At 34.8% G+C, this 8,943-nt stretch overlaps 2 protein-coding genes across 2 annotated transcripts; both read left to right on the plus strand.

Annotated features, from left to right (window-relative positions):
- Window positions 1-3,338, plus strand: LOC116128227 (ER lumen protein-retaining receptor A). Its single transcript, XM_031413947.1, has 6 exons — window positions 1-261; window positions 755-1,020; window positions 2,056-2,171; window positions 2,736-2,809; window positions 2,908-2,971; window positions 3,070-3,338. Exons 1-6 carry the CDS (start codon window positions 171-173, stop codon window positions 3,104-3,106), a joined length of 648 nt encoding a protein of 215 aa, XP_031269807.1. The 5' UTR covers window positions 1-170; the 3' UTR covers window positions 3,107-3,338.
- Window positions 3,339-4,387: 1,049 nt separating this feature from the next.
- Window positions 4,388-8,943, plus strand: LOC116128236 (protein transport protein Sec61 subunit alpha-like). Its single transcript, XM_031413958.1, has 7 exons — window positions 4,388-4,458; window positions 4,943-5,299; window positions 5,447-5,674; window positions 5,769-6,123; window positions 6,213-6,337; window positions 6,494-6,629; window positions 8,476-8,943. The coding sequence occupies exons 2-7, from the start codon at window positions 4,956-4,958 to the stop codon at window positions 8,713-8,715; spliced, it is 1,428 nt and encodes a 475-aa protein (XP_031269818.1). The 5' UTR covers window positions 4,388-4,458; window positions 4,943-4,955; the 3' UTR covers window positions 8,716-8,943.

Raw genomic sequence — 8,943 nt, forward strand, 5'->3', positions numbered from 1 at the left:
AAAGAAAAAAGAAAGGACGATTACCTGTACTCATTGTTTCATTTCTCCGCATTCTCTAGCTCCTTCTCGTCTCTCTCTTAAATTTAGGGATCAAAAAATTTGATCTCCGTTTTTTTTTCTCACTTGATAGCCGAAAAGAAAAAAACAGCTGTGAACTCTACTAACCAACCATGAATATCTTCAGATTAGCCGGTGACATGACTCATTTGATGAGTATTTTAGTTCTTCTTCTCAAAATCTACGCTACCAAATCTTGCTCCGGTAACTCCTTCACTTCTACCATTTCAATTTTTCAGTATCTCTTACGTTTGTTTATAGTGAACATTGGAATAGTAGTAGAGAATTAAACTCAATTGATGCTTTGATTCTCATTTTTTATTTTTCGGCAAATTGTTGTTTCGGATTTTTTTTGTTTATTGCTGTTGACTAATTTAAAGAAGTTTAATTTGATTTTTTGTTTTCTTTGTTCGATAGTGACGGAATATTAGGGTTTGGAAGCAGAATTAGAGAAAATGTGATTTAAAATTTCGTGTTCTGATTTGTTTCGTGGAAATAGAATCCATAAGTTAATGCAGCTAATTACTTGTGTTAGGGGCGGTTGAATTGAGATAAACTAACTAATAAGTCAATTAGTTTATAATTCAGCGAATAAGTGGCGCTTTAAGAAGAGCTGTGTCTACTGTCTGGGTCAATTCGGTTTTGTTTTCTCATTTAATTTTTTTTTTTTTTTTTTGGATTTATTTTTGTGATTTAGGAATTTCGCTTAAGACTCAAGAACTCTATGCGCTGGTGTTTTTGACGAGGTACTTGGATCTCTTCACGGACTTTGTCTCTGTATACAACACTGTGATGAAGTTGGTATTCATTGTGAGTTCTCTAGCAATTGTTTGGTGCATGAGGGTGGACCGAGTTGTGCGGCGTTCTTATGATAAAGAACTTGACACTTTTCGTCACTACTTTCTTATTGCTGCGTGTTTTGTGTTGGCTCTGATTTTAAACGAGAAGTTTACATTTCAAGAGGTGAGATTGTTGAATTTGCTCTGCCCATTTCATGCTTGTGGGGTTGATTGTTCTGTGAACTATATATATATAAAATTTTTTTTTTTTAATTCTTTTTGGTTAATTGGATTCTTGCCTTTTGCTAGAAAAAGGCTATTCTCAAGCAGTTTAGATTGAAATTCTGGTTACTAGTGAAGATTTATATTACATTTAATTATGGTGCTTCACTTGTATGGATGAGTTGGGTGATGTAGGATGGCTTGGAGAGAATTATATTTTTGCAACTTTTGGTACGCTGTAGCCTAGAGAGAACTAGCATTTTAGGTTGTTTTATTGTAGAAAGGGCTTTAGGGCTTCGCCAAAAGTTGCAAAGATGAAATTGTCCAAACTGTCCAATGTCACAAGAAGTTCTTTGCATAAGTCATCTGTATTCTTATCTACAATCAATATAATATGGTATAGCTTGCTATATGCTAAAGGCCCAAATATATTGTTTATGAGGAATAAAAAAGATGATACAATGGAAAAGCAAAAGAATGGAGGCAGATAGGGAATGGAACCCTTTTAAGCATTAACTTTTTGGCTACGATAGAATCTGTTAGTTTGTGTGTGTATAGGGAGAGTGGGGCTGGTGCAGGGTGATGAATATCCTTGACCATCATCTCCCTGCCGGCAATTTCCTTTTTAGAATTTGTTTATACCCATAAGCTGTGACAAGTTACCTCAGTTTTATTCTTATAGAGAATGGTGAGGGTGGCCATGGGGTATTATACAGCATTACCTCCAACTGCACACCAATGATGTTTGGGAAACAGAAGAATGATTTATACTCATTGCTGCTATTTTTTGCTGGTTTTTGTGAAATATCTTGATTACAATTTCATTTCTTTCCATTTTATTAGTTCTTGTTATGTTAGGACAAAAATATTTTAATTGTTATATATTAGTTTCAGTTTCCTAATAGCAGTATCTTTTGAGTTCCATGCAGTTGTTTTGCTGTACGTTCTTAAATCTGAACATACATATACATTTGTGCTAATGCAAATCTCCTTACAGGTCTTCTGGGCATTTTCTATATACTTGGAGGCAGTTGCTATTCTTCCCCAGCTAGTTTTACTACAGAGAAGTGGAAATGTTGACAATTTAACGGGGCAATATGTGTTCTTTCTTGGGTATGGATTTGTTATATATTGCTATGGAAGGTTCACATTGAGACTTATTCTCCATAAATGAGGCTACTTTATATTGGTTTGGTAACGCTGAGAGTGGTTTTCCCAATATATGCAGAACTATTTAGGCTTTAAACTAATGCTTTTGCAAGTCCATTGCATACTTTATCAGTTGGTGAGGCAGACTGTTTGGAGAACTTAATAGAGGAAATGGTATAGGAAAACCCATTTGTTTGCTTGCTGCATTAGTATGCTTACTTCGTGAATTGTTGTTTCAAAATTATGGAAAATGTTTTCTTTCTATTTTATATGTTTTTATCGCTATTTTTGGGATGTTACTTTGCAATGCAGAAAATACCTGCCTTGTTCAATGATATTATGTAAGTTCTTCACCTTAGACTTAGACATCTAGCCAAGCAATACAAATCCTGTTCATTAGTAAAAAGAAAAAAAAAAAAAAGATTTTTTTATTTTGTAAAGCTTTATTGCCATGCTTGCTCGGAGATGTGATTTTGTATTGGGACATGAGAACTTTATTTTCTTACAAATCATGCTGTTGATTTGCAGAGCATATCGCTCTCTTTACATTCTCAACTGGATATATCGCTATCTGACAGAGCCACGATTTTCTCGATGGATTGGTAGGCTTTATCATGAATCAAAGAGAATTTCTTTTGTTTTGGCTATTGCTGCATGTATGTTTCTCCTGACTTCCCATCTTTTATTGTTGATTTTTCAGCTTGCTTCTCCGGTATCATCCAGACAGCTCTCTATGCTGACTTCTTCTATTACTATTTCCTTAGGTAAAGATATATGTGGCACTAGTTGATTAATGGTAATTTTCCATATATTTTCCATGAAAATGTGTATAATGGAGATGTTCTTTACTTTGTTTGTGCAGCTGGAAGAACAATGCGAAACTACAGCTGCCAGCTTGACCAAGTAGAGATGTGTTGAAAATTCAATTCGTTGGGCTGAACTATTGTTCTAAGTGTTTGCTCAAAGTCGTTCATAAACTCACTGCTAGCTGATACTTGTGAAGAGGATGATACATGATATGTAGTTCTTTATTTTTGATTAGATTAAAAACCCATGTTTGGAGAGAGGTTTTTAGTTTTGAAATTTCTCCGGCCTTTACTCACTTCCTCTTAACATGTAGAGATGTTTTTGGGAAAGCGTTTTAAGTCTAGACGGACTGTAGTATCAACCTAAAGACTACCCACATGTTAATTAGTCTAACGTTAGGAAACGTTATGTGAGTAAGACTTAAAAAAAATATTATAATATATCGTGGCTTAAAAAAATGTCTACATCGAAAAAAAAATAAACTTTGAGTTTATATATTAATAACTATTATAAATAAAAAAGACTTAAATTATTACTGTAAAAGCCAATTAACTTGGACCCGACTGATAATTTTGGTTCAAAAATTTTGGGCTAGGCCCCTCACTGAGCCAATCCAGTAACCCAGTACTCCAACCGGTTAGTTTGGCCACGTTAGCGGTTTAGCTTGGCACTACAATAGTACGATTACAATTACACTACTGTAGTAAAACTGTAGTTGTACTGTATATTTTTTAATTATTTTTTCATCAAGTTAGCAATCCAATTTAGCCAACCTGGTTACCAAGCATTATTTTTTTTAGCCAGATTGATACCAAGTTTGATCCAGTAAACTTTTAAGATTAAAAAGTCAGATTGTCTGGGCTGAACTAGTAGCTAAGAGCTAAGTTGACCAACTTGACCATCCCGGAACGGTTCAAATTTTAATACTAATTTTGTAGTAAAATTCAAATTTTAATTAATTTATTAGTACTTCAAAGTTTACATTATAATACCAAATTCTCTATTTGGATATACCTCAATTCATTACTACAAAATAGGTCAATTTTCAAAATTTAAACTACCCATAAATTAAGTAAGGTTTTAAAAAATGTTATTTTTATTGCATTTCCAAAAATCATGAACCCTTTTAACAACTCGAGCAACAATCAACGGCGGCCAAGCAACAATTTGACACAGGTGTCGACAACTCATTGGTCCAGTCATCGTGGCAGCCATTTCTCAACGCAACGCAACGCCACGACGCAACACGACACAACAAACAAAAATACATCCCGATGTGAATTAGTCTTTCTTTCATCAAGGCGTGTTTAAAAACAAAACCACTTCTTCTGGGTTTTATAATTTTCAACGCTCTATCTTTTACAAAACCCACTCCTTTCGGGTCTTCCCCTTTAAGTCAAATCAAAGCCTCCCCGACTTCTCAGATCTGCGTCCTCATTTCACCGTAAGTTTCTCAATCTTTCTCTCTTTAATTTAATCTTAGATCTCGTTGCATCTTTCTTGATTATGTTTCGGATTTTTTTTTCTTTCTATTTTTAGTTTTTGTTGACTGCTGTAGAATTCAAAGACTGAATATTATACTTTCATTTTGTGTTTATATTAATTGAATGCACGAGATTAATAATTAATATCTTTATTAATTTTGATTAAATCCATGACATTGCTTTTAATTATTGATTAAATTTCATCAGCTTCTCTTTCCAAATAGGGATAGTACTTTGTTACAATAAAATGGTATCACTTTATAATGCATGCATGATATTATGCAATTTATATTTGTTCACAGCTATTATACTGAGTTAAAATGACATCGTGGATTACAAAATCCGCTAATTTCATTAACTTTATTGGATTCTTTGTATGAATTGCTTGGAGTAGCATACTTTTGGTGAATGGGTAGTAAGATTTTTTGAATTGGGTGGATGCAGGTGATTTACCAAGATGGGGGGAGGATTTAGAGTGCTGCATCTAGTGAGACCGTTTCTTTCGTTTCTGCCTGAGGTTCAGAGTGCTGACAGGAAAATTCCCTTTAGAGAGAAAGTCATTTACACCGTTATTTCGCTCTTCATCTTTCTGGTGTGCAGTCAACTTCCACTCTATGGTATACATTCCACCACGGGTGCTGATCCTTTTTATTGGATGCGTGTAATTCTTGCATCTAGCCGTGGAACCGTGATGGAACTTGGGATCACACCCATTGTGACATCTGGACTCGTGATGCAACTTTTGGCTGGGTCTAAGATCATTGAAGTGGACAATAGTGTTCGTGAGGATCGTGCACTCATGTAGGTGTTGTAAACTTTGTTATTGTTTAGTTTAATATTTTCTGGTTGAAGTCTTTGAATCTCACGAAGAGTGTTGGAAGTATCACTATAGGTTGTTTATAGTTTAATTAGTGATGTGTCCTGGTTTGCTTTGTCATATGTTTGCAGGAGCGGGGCTCAGAAGTTGTTGGGTATCCTGATTGCTGTTGGTGAGGCGGTTGCATATGTACTATCAGGAATGTATGGAAGTGTTGGTCAACTTGGTGTTGGGAATGCTATTCTTATAATTGTTCAACTTTGTTTTGCTGGAATTATTGTGATATGCTTGGATGAACTTCTCCAGAAGGGATATGGTTTGGGCTCTGGGATTTCCCTTTTCATTGCCACCAACATTTGGTATGCTATCATTTTTAAATTATTTTTTTGGCATCAACTTTCGTTATGATACTATGTGATTTTGGAATAATAAAATTTTTGGTTGACCTTGCAGTGAAAACATTATTTGGAAAGCTTTTAGCCCCACAACTATCAACAGTGGCCGTGGTGCTGAATTTGAGGGTGCTGTTATTGCATTGTTCCATCTGCTGATTACAAGGAGTGACAAAGTTCGTGCTCTCCGAGAGGCTTTTTACCGGCAAAACCTTCCAAATGTTACTAATCTGCTTGCTACAGTCTTGATCTTCCTTATTGTTATATACTTCCAAGGTTTCCGTGTGGTGTTGCCTGTGAGATCAAAGAATGCCCGTGGACAACAGGGTTCATACCCAATAAAGCTATTTTACACATCCAACATGCCTATCATTCTTCAATCTGCACTTGTCACAAATCTTTATTTCATCTCCCAGGTATGCAGAAGTACTCTATGAATGGGTAAACTCTATGGTTTACTAGCTGTATAATTACAAAATATTTAATACTTTTTCTTTCTGTACAGTTGCTCTACAGGAAGTACAGTGGTAATTTCTTTGTAAATCTGTTGGGGATATGGAAGGAGTCTGAATATTCAGGCCAGTCTATTCCTGTTGGTGGTCTTGCTTACTATATCACCGCACCGGCAAGGTGACAGCTTGGTTCTATTCCATTACATTTTTTCTTTTTGTTTGTTATATTTTGTTCCAGTGCATAAATATGCGTTATGAAAGGCAGTATATAAATTGTCTTGTCTACCACTCGTTACATGTTCTGATATCCAGTTTTTCTGTATCTTCATTGCAGCTTGGCCGATATGGCAGCCAACCCTTTCCATGCTCTGTTCTATCTGATTTTTATGCTTACAGCCTGTGCACTGTTCTCTAAAACGTGGATTGAAGTATCTGGATCTTCTGCCAGAGATGTGGCTAAGCAGCTCAAGGTATTTTAAGATGAAAATTTTGGTTTTCTCATCCTTCATATATTTGATCTCTGTTTGTTGCCATCTGAGTAGTTTGGGTTCTAAAGAATCTTAGACATGCTAATATCGGAAAACTTGTTTTATTATCATTCATGCATAAATGGGATAAGACATAGTCTTCCCCTAGTTCTACTGACTTAAATCTATATTTCTCCGAGTTAACTACTTTTTCCCACCCAAATAATGGTTTAATGACACTTAACCCACAGACTTTTAAAATACTACTTTACTATCCAAATTTATATTTCATTTCTGATTCCAACGTCATTGCGACCCAACACCACTACTATTCTCTTCCTTGATCATTACTTACCAGAACCCCTTAAATGTTACTCCTGTCGACCTCGCCAATTGTTGGCAGTCAAGCGATTAGAATTTGCGTAGTCACCCCTCCCAAGTCAAATTCCGATCAATCTCAACCACCAAAATCTAACCTTCCACCATCAAAGGACTCATCGGCCTCCCCTGTTTAAAAGCCCCAATTGCTCAGACTAAGTTTACTCTCTGTTCGCTGTCAGAATATAAATTTAGGTAAAAAAGTGGTATTTTAAAAGTTTGTGCCTAGGAAAGTGTCATTAAACCATTATTTGGGTGGAGAAAAGTCGTTAACTCTCCTCAGTTTTCCGGCAAGTATCCATAGATACAAAGGCTGACCCAGTAACGGTCCCAAATGGGCTCATGGGCCCATGACTTTGTAAAATTTTAACATGTCTAATTACCTCGCATATATTAATGAAATTAAATGTGTGATATAATATTAGAATCATATCTAGTCAACATCAAAGATAAATCAGCTTTGTATTAAAGCTAAATAAAATCTATTTATAAACATTGAACTAAATTTATAACATTTCAAAGTAATCTTTAAAACCCATAATATTTTCTTCCCCTAACTTCAACAATTGGAATTCAAAAATTACGGAACATAGTTGAGATGCTATTTCAATTTTGGCTTATGGCCCAGCTCCCTACCTTCAGAGTTATATCAACTTAAATTTTTTACTTTTAATTGTGATACTAATTCATAGTTATTTATCAGTTGCAATCTAATGATTTAGAAGTTGATATAGAAAATAACTAATTTTAATTTCTCCCTCACAACCATCGAATTACAATGAATCAATAGTTAAAAAATTGTGTCAACATTTGAAGTTAAAATTTGAAGATTAAGTTGATATAGTTTGACTCTTATAGGTTTTATTTCTCAACATTTCTGCTCATTGATTAGAAATTCTTGGTTTTGCACAATGATTGTCACTTTTGCTTTAAAAAAAAAAAAGAGCTTTGTTAACAATAAACATTGAAATATCAACAACAAAATTGAATGGGATATCAATTATGGATTAGTCATAAATGTAGAGATTATTTTTTTAATTGAACTGATTAATAAATCTATCATATATTATTGTCCAATTATGAAAATCCAATAGAATATCATGAATATAAAAATTTTAGTATTTATTCTTTTATTAAAAAATTTAGTTTATATTATTATTTTATCTTGCCTCTTTCCGATTGAAATCATCCATCCATCTTTCACTGTATATATAAGACGCTCTGGCATTATAGTAAGAAAAATGATACAGTCACCGAAAAAACGATACCGAATTCATGCACTGATAGATGTGGCACCATCATGACCATTGATTAATTATGAATTTTGTTTTAAAAAAAAAGCGGATGATGCCATGTCTATTCGGTGCATGAATTCGGTATACTTGTTCGGTAACTGTAGCATTGCTCTTATAGTAAACATCAATCAAAGTGTTTCTGACCTATTATTTAACTGTTCTTTGGCGTTCTATAGGAGCAACAAATGGTGATGCCTGGACACCGAGATTCAAATTTACAGAAGGAACTGAACCGCTACATACCCACTGCAGCTGCCTTTGGAGGAATGTGCATTGGTGCATTAACAGTCTTGGCAGACTTTATGGGGGCAATCGGCTCAGGAACTGGGATATTGCTCGCCGTTACAATCATATATCAGTACTTTGAGACATTTGAGAAGGAGAAAGCCAGTGAGCTTGGCTTCTTTGGCTTTTAAAACCCTGGTAATCCTGTGTAATAGGGGATGGTAGGTGATAAGTGCTTCCTGAAGAAAATTTTGATTAGTTCAACAATTTTTATAGGTCGTGTCTCACTTAACACCACATGGATAGATATGGAGATCTGATGGTAGTTTGCTACGCATTTTTTTGGGTTTCTTGTTACTGTAAAAAACCTTTGTATGTTAAGCTCTCTGTGAAATAGATGAAGACATTTTCAGCTCAAA

Source organism: Pistacia vera, unplaced genomic scaffold (genome assembly GCF_008641045.1).
Source record: "Pistacia vera cultivar Batoury unplaced genomic scaffold, PisVer_v2 Contig198, whole genome shotgun sequence".
Taxonomy (NCBI): Eukaryota; Viridiplantae; Streptophyta; class Magnoliopsida; order Sapindales; family Anacardiaceae; genus Pistacia; species Pistacia vera.

Bases quoted from the DNA above. Each gene is read 5' to 3' on its own strand.
- LOC116128227 (XM_031413947.1), top strand. From the start codon at position 171: ATGAATATCTTCAGATTAGCCGGTGACATGACTCATTTGATGAGTATT. The intron at 2,172-2,735 runs GTATGGATTTGT...GTTGATTTGCAG, and splicing joins CAATATGTGTTCTTTCTTGG to AGCATATCGCTCTCTTTACA. The intron at 2,810-2,907 runs GTAGGCTTTATC...TTGATTTTTCAG, and splicing joins ACGATTTTCTCGATGGATTG to CTTGCTTCTCCGGTATCATC.
- LOC116128236 (XM_031413958.1), top strand. From the start codon at position 4,956: ATGGGGGGAGGATTTAGAGTGCTGCATCTAGTGAGACCGTTTCTTTCG. The intron at 6,338-6,493 runs GTGACAGCTTGG...TCTTCATTGCAG, and splicing joins TATATCACCGCACCGGCAAG to CTTGGCCGATATGGCAGCCA. The intron at 6,630-8,475 runs GTATTTTAAGAT...GGCGTTCTATAG, and splicing joins ATGTGGCTAAGCAGCTCAAG to GAGCAACAAATGGTGATGCC.